The 17,342-nt window shown below is 44.7% G+C and overlaps 1 protein-coding gene across 2 annotated transcripts in view; it reads right to left on the bottom strand.

The window, feature by feature from the left end:
* The window catches only part of AMFR (autocrine motility factor receptor), a 45,836-nt gene that overhangs the window by 2,160 nt on the left and 26,334 nt on the right, over positions 1 to 17,342 (bottom strand). Inside the window, exons 10-13 of one of the 2 annotated variants that reach the window (XM_054048663.1) lie at positions 15,692 to 15,795; positions 12,997 to 13,113; positions 11,912 to 11,995; positions 1,145 to 1,329 (exon numbers count right to left, since the gene is read on the bottom strand). In XM_054048663.1, the coding sequence (XP_053904638.1) occupies positions 1,145 to 1,329; positions 11,912 to 11,995; positions 12,997 to 13,113; positions 15,692 to 15,795 (490 nt within the window). Of the gene's footprint in view, positions 1 to 1,144; positions 1,330 to 11,911; positions 11,996 to 12,978; positions 13,114 to 15,691; positions 15,796 to 17,342 lie in introns of both variants that reach the window. The other variant, XM_054048662.1, reaches the window with a different exon arrangement.

Here is a 17,342-nt window from a genome sequence, read left to right on the forward strand (position 1 = left end):
CAGATTTAAAGATACAAGAAATGAACTAGTAGTTTTAAATAGGAAAGAAAAAATAATTTGCCTCTCTGAGCAAAAGTTAGGATTCGAAGGAAGATGTGTCTGGGGACAGGTATATTTGAGAACAAATTTCTCAAGAGACTCTTCAAATGCACCTACAAGTCTTCAGGCTATGTTCCATTTGAACACAAAAAGGGGTATTTAAAAAACACAACGGGGTCTGTTCGCTGACAAAAAGGGCTGCACCTGCAAATAACATGCATACACTTCTTGCAGGCCCGTTTCATGTTTAGTGCTTGTAAAAGGTTGGCACAGAAACTAGATCAATAGAAATGAACCGAACACTAAAAAATAATAATAATAATAATAATAAATAATAATAATAATAATCTTGTTGTATGGTACTCGGTCTCACTGGGCATCAACAACTGATGCTCACCTGGCATTTATCAGAATTTATCAATCTTCACTAATATGAACAGAATGTATTTAAAAAAAAAGTTCAATAGGCAAACATTTATTAGCAGCCAAAAGAATCAGTTTACAACCTGTCACTATATTTTGTGGGGCAAGGGAGGGGAGTGGGGTTGAACGACGTGTAGAGTTTTTTGTAAGCGGTACCATAATTGACCTATGTCGCTCGGTGTTTAGCAGAAACAGAAACTTGCTCGATACTTGAAAACAACCGTGTGTGACATGGGGTGTCAGGCATAGTAATGTACGTATGCAGCCACAGCCTCTGCTAGGACGCAAGATGATAGTTTACTGGACTCAGCAGACTTGTAAACAATACTGGGGTCTCTTCTTTATGAAGGGCCTGATCCAAAGCCCACTGAAGTCACTGGAAGTCGTTCCACTGATTTCAAGGGGCTCTGGATAAGGCCCTAGGTTAGGAGTTTATATTCACATCTTGTTGAGAAATAGGCCTAAGTCATCACTTCACAACTGAGTTTTTGATAATGATGCTGTATTAGACAGAGTCCTGATCCCGCTGCAGCAGATACAGCTGTTGCTCTCACTGTATTGTGCATAAACACATAAAGATGGGGGGGGGGGGCGGTCAGTGGTTACAGTCCAGACAAACTCCACTTGACAAGGTACCACTCTCATTAAGTGAGCAGTACTGTGCGTCAGGGATTGAACGTACTTGCGAGCTTGCTGCAGCAGGTCTTCCTTCCGCTGAACTAACATACGCTGCCTTTCATCAGCTGACTTGGAGAAGCGACTTCCTCTGGCCTCAAAATCTTCTGTCTCACTGGGCTCTGCTTCCATTTCACTGAACTCCACCATCTCTTCCAGTCTCGGACTGAGTTCAAGTGGCACTCTCTCCGTCTAGGATAAAGATAAGAAAGCAAAGAAGGAATTTATAGGAGAGTGTAAAACTTGATAACAGGGGGTTTCTATATCAGAGCAAGCTACAGCCTTTTGGAGCTATTAATAAGTGCAGGGGTTTTCAAGGAATTTAAGGGAAAAGGGCACCCAACTTAGGTAGCTAATTCCCTTAGGCTTCTTCACAAATTCCAGTCAAAATCTGCAGCAGGTCAAGTGAAAACATATTTAAAAAGCGTCAGAATTCTATAAAGCTGCAGCACCTCTAAGCTGTCAGATCATTATTTTGGTTGTGGATTCAGGTCACAGACTAGCTATGAGATTGGTTTCATTTCCAAACGCAAAAATGTGGCACCTCTTGCCCTATTTAAAAATAAACAAAACAACCGACCCTCAAATCACAGCTTTTTACAGATGATTAAAAAGCCAAACACAAAAGGTGCTGTAATGAAGGGTCTCGTCTGACCCACTTTACAGCACAGAAGCAAAAAAAATATCAAAGGCAAAAAGAGTTTACAGAAAATCTCTAGCTAAGGCACAGCAATGTACTTCATACATTGTTTGTGGACCACCCCCAACAGCAATTCACTCTTGCTAAAACACTATTTCATGAGTACTAGCATTCACCAGTTCCTTGGGTCTCAGGCTCATGCCTTTAGATTTAGGGCTTATCTATACTTACGCGCTGGTTCGGCGGCAGGCAATCGAACTTCTGGGTTCGATTTATCGCGTCTTGTCTGGACGCGATAAATCGAACCCAGAAGTGCTCCCCGTCGATGCCGGTAATCCTGCTCGGCGCGAGGAGTACGCGGAGTCGACAGGGGAGCCTGCCTGCCGCGTCTGGACCGCGGTAAGTTCAAACTAAGGTACGTCGACTTCAGCTACGTTATTCACGTAGCTGAAGTTGCGTACCTTAGTTCGAATTGGGGGGTTAGTGTAGTCCAGGCCTTAGAATTCTTAGAGCCTATAGACCATATACACACAAACTGCCACTGACTTCAACAGTTTTCCAGGAGAAAATCTGCAGAATCAGGCCCCCGTTTTGTAACTGACCCACAAGAGTGTGATAAAGGTTATAAAAGGAACTCTAGCCCATCTACCACTAGTAGTTTGTTGTTGCATCTCTATTTCCTGCGTATCTTCAGAATCAGATCTTCCCTCTACTCTGTTACCTGAATTGTACCGGGTGTGCCTTTAACTTGTAAGCTCCTCAGGGCAGGAATTGCAGTCTTGGCGTTCTATTTAGCATATCATACCCACATCCTGTTGTAAAGGTCTATGTAAATTTCCAGTGCTAGCTAAGTTAGAAACCGTTATATGTTCTGTTTACTGCAGAGTGAGCTGGATCTGCTTAGTACGTTGAACATGGAAGAGCAAATGCACCTCAGTGAAGCTACCTGTATCTGCTATCATTTATCAAACGCTTGATTAATGCATCCAAGTTACCAAGAAATTCTATTGTAATTATTCACCGAACTATATAGGCACAAATGACAAAGCTAGACGATCAAACATCAACTGGAGACAGCATTTAAATATTATTTTGACTTGTTAACTGAATAATAGCAACATTAAGCTCTTTTTTACAGTCACTCTTCTGATGATAAAGGCATTTTACTATATTTCTTGAAATCAGCAATAATCTCAATCCCTGAAATACTGCAAACTGAGAAATCTTGCATTCCACCATGGAGTGGGGGGATCATAATTAGAGGAAGGTTTCTAATCATAGAGGATTGAAGTTCTGGAACAGCATTCCAAAGGGAACAGTGGGGGCAAAAGACCTAACTGGCTTCAAGACTGAGCTTGATAAGTTTATGGTGGGGAAGGTATGATGAGGTTGCCTACAACGGCATGTAGCCAATCTGTGACTGTTGGTAGCAAACATCTCCAACGGCTGATGATGGGACACTAGATGGGGAGGGCTCTGAATCACTACAGAGAATTCTTTCCTGGGTGTCTGGCTGGTAGGTCTTGCCCACATGCTCAGGGTCCAACTGGTCGCCATATTTGGGGTCGGGAAGGAATTTCCCCCCAGGTCAGATTGGCAGAGAACCTGGGGGGTTTTCTCCTTCCTCTGTAGCGTGGGGCATGGGTCACTTGCAGGTTTAAACTAGTGTAAATGGTGGATTCTCTGCAACTCTAAGTCTTTAAAATCATGATGTGAGGACTTCAGTAACTCAACCAGAGATTATGGGTCTATTGCAGGAGTGAGTGGGTGAGGATCTGTGGCCTGCAACGTGCAGATCAGACTAGAATCACTAGATGATCATGAAGGTTCCTTCTGGCCTTAAAGTCTACGAGTCTACAATAACAGCACCACTTAGCTCTTACATAGTGCTTTTCATAGTTTAGTGTCATTATCCCCCATTTTACAGATGGAAAAACTGAGGCACAGAGCGGTGAACTGACTTATCTAATGTCACCCAACAGAGCTGGGAATAGAACACACTCCCCTGAGTCCAATCCAGTGCTCTACCTACTAGGCTACACTATCTCTCCAGACAGAACTATTTCTGTTTTCCCCCAGAAAGAACTATTCCAGATAAACAGGAAAATCATCACAGGGACCCTAATTCTGCAAATTGTTTAACACTCTCCACTCTCAATGATTTAAGCTAAGCAGCCACTCTTTGAAGGAAGCACTCACCACACCTTGCAGGACAGAGCCTTAAGATACAATAAATTCAACCCCAGAATTTTTCTTACCACCAAAATGCTTTTTATAATGAGCAATACAAGAAGAAAAGGTTGGGACGACTTAAACTGAATTCAAAGCTAACAATAAGTTGACTGAGTAATTCTTTTACTTGCAATACCTTGCACAGTTTGTTATGTTAAGGGCTGGTCTACACTTGGGGGAGGGGGGTGTCAATGTAAGATACGCAACTTCAGCTACGGAAACAGTGTAGTTGAAGTAGAGTTTCAGAGTAACAGCCGTGTTAGTCTGTATCCGCAAAAAGAAGAACAGGAGTACTTGTGGCACCTTAGAGACTAACAAATTTATTAGAGCATAAGCTTTCGTGGACTACAGCCCACTTCTTCGGATGCATCCGAAGAAGTGGGCTGTAGTCCACGAAAGCTTATGCTCTAATAAATTTGTTAGTCTCTAAGGTGCCACAAGTACTCCTGTTCTTCTTTTTGAAGTAGAGGTATCTTATATCGACTTACCTCCCGTCCTCACGGCGCGGGATCGATGGCCGCGGCTCCCCCGTCGACTCCACTTCCGCCTCTTGCCCTGGTGGAGTTCCGGAGTCGACGGGAGCGCGTTCAGGGATCGACAGATCGCGTCTAGATGAGACGCGGTCTATCGATCTCCGATAGATCGATCGCTACCCGCTGATCCGGCGGGTAGTCTAGACGTACTCTTAGTGATGGTGGCATATATTGGCCCCAATCTTCAAAGTCTCTAATGCGAAAGGACCCAGGTACATCAGCAACTACATCTTGATCTACAACCCTGCCAAGACACCTCTGGAAAGACTCCGATTACAATGTCCAGGAATAAGGGCATGAGAGCTGGAGATAAAGCTCTCTATGAGGTGACGTTGTGGAATGAGCTTCCTGAGATCAGATTAATATAGAGGCTGACCACTTTCCAGGTACTCCTCTGACACAGCATTTCCAGTATGATGATGGAATGTATTCTCCAAAGAGTCTCCTTGCTCAGAGAGGGGAGAACAACAGAAATCTCCATGAAGTCTGCTAGGGTCTCAGCCTGGAGATTTAATTTACATGGGAAGCACTTAGATACAACTGTGATGAGAGCTACTGAGCACCACACATTCCGGAATCCAACCTTCATCTCAAAATGTGGCATGAAGGACTCCACTGCTTCCCACTGGAATTTGAGGGCACGGCACAAAGTTGTTGTACCATATTTGATGACAGTCTTGGAGACATAAAAAATTAGTTGCTTGTAATAAGAGCTCTCTGAAAGCAGGATCCTCTAGTGAGCTCATTCTTGCATGCTGGCACAACAGTAAAGTTTAGAATCACCATTCTGATGACGCCGCTGTGAACAGGACTGCAGAGGGTACATAAAGCCCCGTAAGCTTAGGACTGGGTTGTCCACAGCCTGACTTGCAGGATTTCTGCAGAGGCTGTGGTTTGAATTCTCATGCATTTGGGAGAGTTTTCCAGCTTTTCCAACTGAGCGAAGTAGTCAAGGAACCTGCCTCGACTGTCACTGCTAACAAAGCATTCAGTACTTCACCCCCCTTGACAGACGGCCTACCAAAGCTCACGTGATAACTGAGTTGATGAACAATGACACAGCTAAACTGCTTTAAGTGAAGTAATCAGCCTATACTGATCATGTCCTATCATATCAGGTCAGCATAAAAAAGGAAGTTGCTAGCTAGTGCTAACCATGGTAAACTTCAAGAAATGCATTACCTGAGCCAACAGCCTAAGAGCTTTGGTATCACTTGCCATCCAGGCAGACTGCCCTGACAACTGAAATGCATCAGAGAGGTAAAACATTGTTCATGGCGGTTTCTACAGCCTAGCTGCTATGACTCCAAATCATCAACTGCATCTATTTCAACATCCAGTTGTGCTGATGGCAGCCTGCTGACAGTATAAATTTCCACAGTTTGGACATGTAAGCTGTAAACTGTGGAACGCATAGATTTCAACAGCTGGTGAGCAAAACAAGTCATTTTTAAATCACAGGGGACAAATCAGTGCACCCTTCTTGTTGATACCAATACCTTCGGAGCATAAGCAGCAATGCATCAACCAATCTGTTGTCAACAGAGGCCTATCAAACATGAAACGTCAACAATTACTGCAGCAACCTTAAATACCCTCTTTATGAAAACCAAGACATGGCCTTCTTGGGCCATTTAACAGTATGGAGGGGTTTATATCATTAGCAGTCCTTGCATACACATCGAGATGGAGGAGTGATGTAACAGAACTCCGTGGACCCCTCAGAAAGCCTTGGAGCAAGTGAGCAACCTCACTTTCTTGGATCTCTAAGATGAAAGAATGGAAGCACCCTAGAATGATCTCATTCACCTCAACCAGGGTCCACAGGAGAGTCACCACAAACTCACAGCCAACAGTCTCAAAAGATGAGAGCAGACCTAGAAAAATCAGTATGGACCCCCACCTCCTGTCTTTTTGACCTTTACCCATGGCTAGGAAGTCATCAGCCAGTGAGACTAAGAATCTATGCCATACTGAAGACTAAAGCAAGACTTAAAAAAGGGGAGGGAAAATGAAAGTGCCCAAGGGTAGAAGAATACCATGCCAAAACCTTCTCCCTGTTACTCAAAAAATGAAAGCTGAGACAGGCAAGACCATCAACATCAAAAGTCTATTCTTCGAGCTGGGGACCGACAACTGTTCTTGAAGGAAGCTGGTAACCTAACTAAAATCTCAGCTATTGTAGTATGAGAGAGCACAATATCCCAAAACACAATAAAGGTTATGACAAGCCAAAAGATCAGACCAGCGCTCAAATTAAACCACTTCCACACTTTAGAATCAATTCCTCTTACAGGTTTCAAGAGAAAAAATTGTTAATTGCACTAGGAGAATTTGTGATGCCTGCCAGGGTTCTCTGTAGCACTCATTACCACAGGATCTAAGCATTACCAGTACATTCACTTCTCAAGGCATGTCAACTGTGCCATCAGAGGGTTTTCAGCTTTACCCTGAAATCTCACTATTAAGTCAGCTCCTAAGGATCTATGACAATCTCTTTAGAGAGGACACTTACCTTCGGAGAAGCAAAGACTGCATTCATTTTCTTAAACTAGGTCAGTGGATTTTAATGTGAATGGAAGTATAAGCTTGAAGGAGCTGACTAGAGTCAGGGAGACATGAGACACTTCAACACTTTTTTGTTGGGCCAAGAGTGGAGAAAAACCCAAGAGGGAAAAACTACACAATGGTGAGGAAGGAGAAAGAAAGGGAGAGGACCATTGTTTGCACTGCTGATCTCACTTGCCATTTTGATATGACCCCACAAATGAAGCCAGCACGTCGCCTTACAGAGAGGATAAAGGCCTGGCCAAGATTTTCTGGGGGAGCGAGCGATTTTGGGTGCACAGCTTGATGCATCTGAAAGGATCTGATTTACAGAGGGCAGGTGCTCAGCATTATCTGAAAATCTCCTTTGAAGTATTTCAAGTTGGGCACTCAAAATCACTAAGCCAAGATTTTTAAAAGCGACATACACCCCTGCCTAAAGGACCTAATGCAAAGCAAGTTACGATGTACTGCACGGGGAGAGGAAGGCTTACACTTCTCTAAGTCAGGAGGTTGCTTGTTTTCAAGTGTATTTTAGTGCCCTTAAAAAACAGGACATCCAATAAATGGAAATTCTGAGGGCTGGTGAGGGAAGGCGAGTCATTGTCAGAGAGGTTACAGAGGCAGTATTTGGATAAGGAAGAGAAGGGTGTGTGATGAAGGAAGGCCCAGGCAGAGGGTAGCACCATCAGAGCTAGAGAGTTTGCAGAAATCACTCTAAAGCCGTAACCCAATAGCATCAGGGAGGAGGCAGACTAACAGGCTGCTGTCTCTCGTTGGGCGTTTCCCCATGGTGCTCTGTGCCACAGAGTTTGTCTTTAAATTTAAATACTTGTTGGAGGTCTGAGTCCCACCCCTAGGATACCGCTGGGTATGTGAGTTGGCATATTACATTCCCTCTGCACTTAAGCAGCCTTTTAAACACAACGTGAACCTCGTAAGAACCACAAGCATTTCTGTGTCTGTACGGAGACACATATGGTAATGTGTGCTTCTGGCAAGATGTAGAGAGAGAAGGGACTGCACCCATAATGTACAAGTTACCCCATCAAGCAAGAAACCACAGCTAAAAGGGGATGAACATAATCAAGAAATCCCTGCAAGACATGGCTATTCTCTCTGGGCCTACCACTTTGAGCCACGAAAGAATTAACATGGAACTGGTATAACAGAATCATAGAAATGTTGCCTCAAGAGGTTATCTAGACCAGTCCCTTGTGCTGAGGCAGGATTAAGTAAACCTAGACCATCCCTGACAGGAGTCTAACCTGTTCTTAAAAATCTCCAAGGACAGGGAGTCACAACCTCCCTTGGCAATCTATTCCAGTGCTTAGCTATCCTTATGGTTAGAAATCCAAATCACCCTTGCTCCAGATTAAGCCCTTTTCTTCTTGTCCTAATGAGAACGGTCCCGATTGTTTTGGTAAATTTAATGTGAAGAGAAGGGGCTGGCTTGACGGCCCGGAGACTAAACTTCTCCATAAGCACAGAACAGATACAGGCTGAGTAGCAGCACGGAAAGCTTCCTTCACACTACCCCAACGTGATTCAAGCCTGACCTGATGGAAACACATATGGAAGTTGGGAGGGAAATTCAATCTCCGTGGCCCATTTACTGGTTTTGGCCTCTAATAAGATTGTCAGAAGTGCTCATTTTGCACTGTGGATGCCTGTCCAGTAGGAAGAGGCTGGAGACCACCAACTCACTTCCCACAGCCATCGCTGATAACTTTCAGTCACGATAGACCTGGGATGAAATTCACATCCAGTCACCTACAGGAGAAAAGGTCCCTAGATCATTATCCCAAGCCCATTACTAACTCTGCAAGTGAGCCGACACATCCTCCCCCAAATCAATATGCTCAGATTAAAGTGTTTGAATTGGAGTAAAGTTCTGTATTTTAAATCAAACCAAGAAGTGTGCCACTTTTTGAACTTGCACTTTCAAAAGCATCGCATATACATGCAACTGTTAAAGCTTTTCAGGTGGGTTAGTGTAGTGAGTCGGTGTGGCTCCCCTCCTGCCCAGAAGAGGGAGCCCACGTGCCGGCACCAGAGTGGGTGGGACCACCACCGCCTGTCCCCGCCCCCCGGAAGTCAAGGGGCGGGACAGGAAGTATAAAGGCCGGCCGCCAGAGCTCAGTTGGCGGCCAGCCACCACAGGGAGCAGACGTGCGGCCGGGAGCTCCCGGTCGGGAGACCGTCGAAGACCCTAGCTGGCCTGAGCTACCCCGGGCCCGCTACGAGGAGGAGCCGCCGGAGCCCGTTCACGCCCGCCACTGGGAGAACCCCTGGGAACCGAACCCCGCTAACCCTGAGGGTGAGACTGGACCCGAACCCCTCAGCCCCTGCTGCTATCCAGAGGAGCCGCCTGAGGACCATTGGCCGGACTTCCCGGCAGAGCTACCAGACTTGCCGCCGAGCCCGGGCAGAGAGGAGCCCATGCAGGTGGACTGGCCCGATCCCGGCGCAACGACCGAGGTAGGCTGTGAGGGGGATCACGGAAGTAGCCCGGGGGTAGCCGACCCCGGTCCGGCTGCAACTGAGTGTGAGCCTATGTCAGTGTGTTGCGGTCTGGATACCCCACTGACCAGCAGCGGCAGCAACCGCTGTTAGGGCCCCGGGCTGGAACGCAGTGGAGTGGGTGGGCCTGCGTTCCCCCCTGCCACCCCCACTCACGGGTGGCAGGCATCCCCCTCACCCGACACTCGGCTACAGCAAGCCTAGGCGTGCCTTGCCTGGGCTTTGAACTGTTTGCTCGCTCAGCCCCTGCAAACAAGGGCCTGAGCTTACCTGTGTTGGCCCGCCCTGATCCAGGGCCTGGCCTCTGAACTATTTGCTCGCTCAGCCCCTGCAACAAGGGCCTGAGCTTAACTGTGTTTGCCCCGCCCTGATCCAGGGCCTGGGCTCTGAACTATTTGCTCGCTCAGCTCCCTGCAACAAGGGCCTGAGCTAACTGTGTTTGCCCCGCCCTGATCCAGGGCCTGGGCTCTGAACTATTTGCTCGCTCAGCTCCCTGCAACAAGGGCCTGAGCTAACTGTGTTTGCCCCGCCCTGATCCAGGGCCTGGGCTCTGAACTATTTGCTCGCTCAGCTCCCTGCAACAAGGGCCTGAGCTAACTGTGTTTGCCCCGCCCTGATCCAGGGCCTGGGCTCTGAACTATTTGCTCGCTCAGCTCCCTGCAACAAGGGCCTGAGCTTAACTGTGTTTGCCCCGCCCTGATCCAGGGCCTGGCCTCTGAACTATTTGCTCGCTCAGCCCCTGCAAACAAGGGCCTGAGCTTAACTGTGTTTGCCCCGCCCTGATCCAGGGCCTGGGCTTTGAACTATTTACCCGCTCAGCCCCTGCCATAAGGACCTGAGCCTAACTGTGTTTGCCCCGCCCTGATCCAGGGCCTGGGCTCTGAACTATTTGCCCGCTCAGCCCAGCAAGCAAGGGTCTGAGCTAACTGTGTTTGCCCCGCCCTGATCCAGGGCCTGGGCTCCTGAGCTTTAACTGTGGTTGCTCCGACTCTGCACCAAAGAGCCGGAGTTTCAGGACTAACTGACTGCTTATTCCCAGAGTAGTGAGTCGGTGTGGCTCCCCTCCTGCCCGGAAGGGTCGAGCCCCGGCTAGGACCTACTACAGTTAGCAAGACAGAAGATCTGCATACACAGATCCAGACTGTCAGTACAGAAAACAAAAAGGTTCAAGTTTAACACAAAACATTCAAAGCTAGAGCAAATTTGTAAAATGATGCTCCTGAACATGAGAGGACAATCCTTTAAAAAGATTTTACTAACACACCAAAAGAAATCAGAATAACCCAAAAGAAACATGGGATGAGGTTTCCTTAAGTCACTCAAGAATAATCAAGTACTTTATAGCCAACTCCAGATTTTCCACCTCTGTGATTTTTCCTCCCACTTGAAACTCATGCCTATACTGACCCTGTTCTATCTTCTACTTCAGGGCTTTAAATATAAATAAAACCCTATGCTACCTCAGGGTCTACTAATGGCAAACTGCTGCACCTTGCCTTTAAATTAGCCACAGCTGGGCTATTCAGGTTATTAAAAACTGCCAGGGGCCAGAAGATTCTGTATCTGATGATTCATTCCCTTCTAAATCCAACTACAGAGGAAGGTAAAACCACTTCAGATCAGGGAAAAACAGAATCTTAAAAACCAATCAAATAAGAAACTCCAATCTTTCCTCCAAGTTTTAGTTTAGCCGACTTGCACCATTCTATTAACTCCTTAAAGAGGGAAAGATGTTTTTCCTTCTGCTTCTGGGGAAAGTCAGCAAAAGGAAGAGAATTAACTACCTTCCTCCCCTTTCTCTCCCCCTGCATTTGTACCCCATTCACTCATAGGCACCCCATGCCCCCTAGATCTATCTCACTCCCTGCCCCTCCACAACCACATGAAAAAAAACCCATACCTGAAAAAAAATCCACTCATTAAAGGGACAACATCCCCAAAGTCTCAGAGAAAATAAAGAGTGGAGCTCCCACCATCCCCTTTAAGTGATCACTCTAAAGAATCCAGGGATAGCGAGAAACCCTGCTCTGCAACTCCCCAACAGCCTTCCTTCCTCAGACATGAAACAAGATGAAGAACTCCTTGAAAAACCATCCTGTCCCAGTCACATAAGACTACTGTGCTTTAGAACGGAAGCCTGACATTTTCTGTACAGGTGTCACCAATGTGCACCAGCAGCCCAGGCATTGGAATACCCACCGGCAGAATTTACTGGTACCCTATGCAGTTTTGAGTTCATTTCTCCGTTAATCTGGTTTCCTTTTACTATCGTGCTCCTGTGCTTTTTGTGCCAGCTTACCTGGGTAGCGGTTTCTGCTTCCTCCTGATCCGAATTATGCCTTTCCACTGGACTGTTTGTAGCAGGTCTAACACTATCTGGACGCTGCAATACAAGCACCACAGATTTAATAAGCTACATGAAATGCATAGATAAATACAAGGCAAGTTCTAAGAATAAATTCAAGATCTGCCTTACACCCCATAACATGTTATGCTTTCTTTAAAATAAGATAAGTTAGCAAGAAAGAGAATACACATCTGAGAATGAAAGAGACAGAAGGACAGCCACTTCCCCACACACACTGATGGAAGGTACATACCAGGTAACCCACCAGTATCTGATGTGTGCAGCACCAGAATTAGATATTCGTACTAACAGAAACGGGGCTCCCAGATTGCTTTATTGCAGTCCACAATAAGTGATAAGACCTGGACATTATTTTGCTTTCTTTGTAATACCCCCGCCCCTCCAATGAGATAGCTCAATCATACACCAGCAGAGAAAGCAGCTGCAAATGTTATGATGCTACAGCAACGTGACCAAGGAGGTGCTTTGTAACATTCTGAGCAAATTACCATTGAAGATGAATTTCTTATGTGTGTTTTTAGCACATATACGGTATTTTTGCTATATGAGAGCGAAAAAATGGTGTATCTGTAGCTTTAAAAAAGCAAGGAAATTCCATGAAAAACCTGGGTTAATACAACAATACATTTGAGATTTTATAGGCACAGAAGTTGAGATAATCGCAGTCACAAAACCCACAGGATCAGGATGCCAGTCAATTTTACACAGTACAGTAAGACATTCAAATTAAATCCTATCTTTAATACTAAATGCTATATTCTGTGCAAGGGCGCCTGAGTTAGGCTGGCAGTAGGAATTTCCTGACTTTTATGCAGGAGAAATCTGAACAATGATATTGCATTAACCCAACATTTGATACTGCTAGTGGATAATAAACAAGGAAGAACTGAAGAATTAATGTTACATTTTCCTAGTTTGTTCTTAACATTCTCAGCCAGGTGATGAATCTAGACAACTGGTAAAGTATGGTCCTGTCAGAACATGATCTCATGACTGACCTGTGTTGGGAAAGGTACCTGGATGCGCCCCTCTAATATGTTGTCAGTTGTTATTTCTACTGAGCGTGTCAGCTGCAGATCCTGTAGAACTATATGGTAAGGAACCTGAGGGAACATCTCTTGAATCTGATGAGCCTGTAAAAAGCAAAATTTATAATGTGAAAATCTGCATGCGAAGTGCCTAAAAAAAAGTCATAATGGAAGGTCGAAGGCACAGATTTTCAGAACCGGGCATACATATGCCTAGTTTGAACCTGTAGTGACAGCAATTCCATTCCAGTTGCGGTAAATGTGCATGCAATGACAATAACTGCAAGAGCAAATTGGAAACACCAGTTCTGGGTCTCTCTCGCTCTCAGAAAAACATCAGAACAACTGTACTGTTTGACGGCAACCTTGTGCATGTCCCATGTTCCCAGGAACAAGAGATGAGAAGCTGTAGCTGTCACCACTTTGGGAAATGCAGCAAGAAAAGTTACAGGAATAACACACTAGAGAGGCCGGTAATAACTTACATCCTGATGCAGAAAGATGAGACCAGGCTGACAATTACTTACAGAATGAGGTGAGATTCTGATGCCACTACAGTCATCGGCAAATCTCCAATTGACTCATATGGAGCCTGGATTTCATTATGAAACTTAGCCCTTGAAAGAATACAGGCTTCGAAAAAAACCTCCCATATACTCTTTTAATCAAGGTATTTTTTCATGAGTGTTTATACCATCAATATTTTAATCTTTCAGTGACTGAAAATTAACTCAATGTTTAAGATTTACTATACTCGATCCCAAATTAACACCAACATGGCATTGATAACCCAAGGGACTAGTAGTGTCAGTTTTAAATAGTCTACTCTCTCTCTCTCAAGCTGTTCAGGCTAGAAACGGATGTTCTATCATCATCTGAAAACCTGAGAAAACAGCTTTCAAATGGATTAAAGCATGAGCAACTAACAATTCATTGGATTTCAAGCTGTTTAAATGATATACAACAAAGAAAGGCAAGAGGGCAAACAAAATAATGTGCTTTTAAAGGTCCAAAAAGTCTTGATAAATGCCAGGGCTAAAAAAAACCATGACATGACCAGTACAAGTGCTTTCAGGATCAGTAAACCTTTCCAATGCTCAGAAAGAAAGAAAAAACATGGCAAATGGTATGTTGGATAGTGGGGAGAAAACTAGGCACATACTGGATGGCACTTTCAAATAGCTCACAAAGCAACAACAGAGGTACAGTACACGTAACAACAACTTCCCTTTTTATTAATAATATATGGAGATATACCTATCTCATAGAACTGGAAGGGACCCTGAAAGCTCATCAAGTCCAGCCCCCTGCCTTCACTAGCAGGACCAAGTACCAATTTTGCCCCGATCCCTAAATGGCCCCCTCAAGCATTGAACTCACAACCCTGGGTTTAGTAGGCCAATGCTCAAACCACTGAGCTATCCCTCCCCCACGAAGCAGAATTTTGCTTAGTTTCCAATTTAAAATGCATAATCCTTGGGTTTACTAATACACTGGTCTTTTTCCTTACATTAGGCAATTTAAAGTACAATACTGAAATATATTCAAATATGCATGACCCTTAGACATTATTAGTCATCCTAAATATAACTTCCATCCTGTGTCATCCTGTTCAGAAAAAAAGAATAGCTGGCGTCTGCTTAAATACTCTGTGCACATTTAACTTGAATAAAGTTATTACAGTCGATAGTCTGCAAACCCAAAAATATTCAAAAACTGTGGTCTCACCCCACACTGATTCAATAGCAGAGGTGGCACTGCCGTCAGGTCTTGTAGCAGGTAGATGTCATTCTTTTTACAAGATACATTGATGAACAATTGCTAATATGCTATGAAATTGGGCATCATACATAATTCAGATTAAATGATTGTTCGATTAAATGAACTAAACACATTTTGTGATGCAATTTCCTTGACCTTTTCTATCATGTGCTATCATTTATGCACTAATCAACAAAATCTGGTAATTTATAATCAGTGTCCCAGTCCTCAATGTGAATTAGCAAGGTTCTGCTGTACTAAGAGAGCACCATCTCATTTGTACGTGTTTGAACACAAAGCTCTATGTAAGTGCTCAGTACCATTAATAACAGTGATGAGAACTATAGTTCTAAAAGAAAAGAAACATACAGAGACGGTCTCTCTCTGAGAAGGACGAACACGACTACAACACTACTGCAGAGACAGTTTTGTCAGTTTAAGGCCTGATTTTGCTACCACTGACGTCAATGGCAAAACACTCAGGATGCAGAATCAGAACCTTTGTTACTATGAACTGTGTGTGGAATGAAGTACTGGAGAGGGCCATAAGAAGGCAACACCAAGCAAGCTGAGAGAAGCAGCTTTATGTCCCAATCTCTGAAGTCACACCCATCTATCTATCCTCATCCACTACATCTGTTGCAAGCAGTGCACAATGTTAACACTGAGTTATGGTCTCCCCTCACTTCAGTTTCCTCCACTGTCCATTTATTTTCACACATTAGCACTGCTAACATGCAAACCCAGCTCCAGACGACAACAGAGCTGCACCCACTTAAGCTAGGGCGTCTCTGTGGTGAAGCCTTGAGCTTGGCACCTGCTAGAGATTTCAATGTCCCCACTCACTCTCAGTCCACATACATCCCTTTCACTCCAACACAGACTGGCAGGCATAGGAGTAGAATCTATTAATCGGTCTTACCATAGCATTGAGCTGTGAGTTGCTCGCTTGCGCAATACCCAGGATATTAGTAGTGTGCATCACTTCCACTGAAAAACTGGGCAACCAGCTAGCGATACGAGAGCCTGAGAGCAAGAAACCAAAAGGAAGGTCAGGCAGGAATAAAAGAGGTTTTCAGCAATCTGGGCTTTTCCATGTGTGATTAATTCCATCATCTCTAATTACACAAAATGAATAAGGTGAATTCTATAATGGATTCCATTCTAAGCATGTCTCCCAAATGGGGAGAAAGTAGGAGCAAAGACAAACATATCCCTCTCACCATAACCGTCACTATTTGTTTGAAATGTAGATATTAACGTTTCACTAAACCAGCCACTACTGATCTGCAGCTGATCTGTCACAATATTTTTACTTTTAAACAAAACCCGGTCCGGAGCGGGGCGGGAGGAGGAGGAGGGAATGTTTAATAGTTTGGGGGCTATCAGGGAATCAACAGGACATGAACTCAGTTACAGCACCAGTAACCTACAGGTAAGTTCTAAGTTGTGGAGTAAAAATACCTGCTCAAAGCCAAAGGGAAAACTCTAAGGTCAAATTCAGCTCTGGTGTAAGTGGGTGCAACCCCACCAATTTCAATAAAAACATGCCGGCTTATAAAGAGCTACCTTTGGCCCCTATTGTTTCACAATCATACTGCCGTGCAAGAGCCTGCAGCAATCGCGCTGAGTGATCTTCCACCTCTTCCTGTGGCAATTACAGGATCAGGCCGCCTTGAGTATGGAAAAGGGATAAATCCTCATTCCCATTCCCTTCCTCATTGCTTATTTCTCTGATACTCAGTCCATGCCTTGCTCCAAGAGATAGCAGTTGCTGTCTCCACAGCAACCTCAGTGGTCTCTCATATGAGAATGTGGGGGAGGGGAGCTTCTACTTGCAAGTGTCCTTAGGAGAGTCAAAATCAACCCAGAAAATGGAAACTGTGCAGGGCGCTGTCCGCAGTGAAGTGCCTGGATGCACCCAACAGGGACCAGCCTTTCTTCTCTTGGTTTTCTTGATTTGAAAGATGGGAGATTACGAAAACAGAACGGATAAATAAAGGTTCATTGTGTGACAGTGCAGCCTCTAAGTTAGAATGCCTGCTATGAGCAGGCCCAATCGCAGCTGCCTGCCAATGTGGACACACAATTAACTGAAAAGGCTTTAAAATTCCCCACATGTGGCAAAATTCCCCGTCAGCGGGGGAAAGAAGGCATATGCTGGTGTCAAAGCTAACAAAAATTTGGAAGAACCTTTGCACTAATGAGCTTTTTCTGCACCAGAAACAGCTTTTGTACCAGCATGCTGAGGGAACAGCATGACCCAGGACCACTGAGAAGTCCATGTGCTTTGTGCATATATCATAAGATATATTAATGAAGCCACCAGGACCACCTGATCAATTCTATTTTCAACGTATGCTTTTAGCTAAGACCAAACTTTCTTAGGCCTCTATAGGATTTCATGAGACTCAGGTCTTGCAAGGCTCTTTCAACTTTTGGCTGATAAATGGGGACTAGATGGTTAGTATAATTTTGGAGAAAGCCTTCAACACATGCCTGGTAAGATGTAACGGTCTTTCAAAAGCGGCCACTGATTAGCAAACAATTTGGGTAGGCAGACAACCCCAAAC

This window comes from Malaclemys terrapin, chromosome 14, assembly GCF_027887155.1.
Source record: "Malaclemys terrapin pileata isolate rMalTer1 chromosome 14, rMalTer1.hap1, whole genome shotgun sequence".
In the NCBI taxonomy this organism is placed as follows: Eukaryota; Metazoa; Chordata; order Testudines; family Emydidae; genus Malaclemys; species Malaclemys terrapin.